The sequence below is a fragment of the Nestor notabilis genome, unplaced genomic scaffold (genome assembly GCF_000696875.1).
Source record: "Nestor notabilis isolate BGI_N333 unplaced genomic scaffold, ASM69687v1 scaffold19892, whole genome shotgun sequence".
Taxonomy (NCBI): Eukaryota; Metazoa; Chordata; class Aves; order Psittaciformes; family Psittacidae; genus Nestor; species Nestor notabilis.
The window spans coordinates 4293-4746 of NW_009917220.1; the positions used below are offsets into that span (position 1 = coordinate 4293).

The 454-nt window shown below is 66.5% G+C and overlaps 1 protein-coding gene across 4 annotated transcripts in view; it reads right to left on the minus strand.

Moving 5' to 3' along the window:
- PACSIN1 (protein kinase C and casein kinase substrate in neurons 1) overlaps positions 1 to 215 on the minus strand; it is a 3480-nt gene extending 3265 nt beyond the window's left edge. For all 4 annotated transcript variants that reach the window (XM_010024991.1, XM_010024989.1, XM_010024992.1 and 1 more), the window contains exon 1: positions 82 to 215. In XM_010024991.1, coding sequence (XP_010023293.1) covers positions 82 to 144 — 63 coding nt within the window. In that variant the 5' untranslated portion in view covers positions 145 to 215. The remainder of the gene's footprint in view (positions 1 to 81) is intronic.
- Between the last annotated feature and the right edge of the window lie 239 nt (positions 216 to 454).

Sequence of the window (454 nt, forward strand, 5' to 3'; positions counted from 1 at the left end):
TGCCCGCTGCCCCCCGGGTCCGCCCTGGGTGCAGTGATGGCAGCGGGGGCCCCATGGGAGCAGAGCATGGCTGGGACTCACCTCCCAGAAGCTGTCGGTCGTTTCCTCCGCAGCCGCCGACGACTCATCGTAGGAACCCGACATGGTTCCCGGTGCTGCCTGGGGCGTCCGTGCGGGCACTGGGTGGCTCTCGGGCAAACACCAGCCTCATGCACTGCGGGAAGAAGAAGGGGAGTCATGGTGGGGGGTTGAGCAGGGGACCCCCATCGCTCCTGCCCACAGCAGGTTGATGGGTCAAGCATCAGGGGTTAGGGATGAGGAAGCTGACGGGCATGGGGATGGTGCCCATTCCAGCCCTGGACCACACACTCCTCCAACACCTGCCACAGGCTTGGTGCCATCCAAACCTGCCCCAGCGCCGCGGTACTGGGAGGGGACATGGTGGGGACGGTGG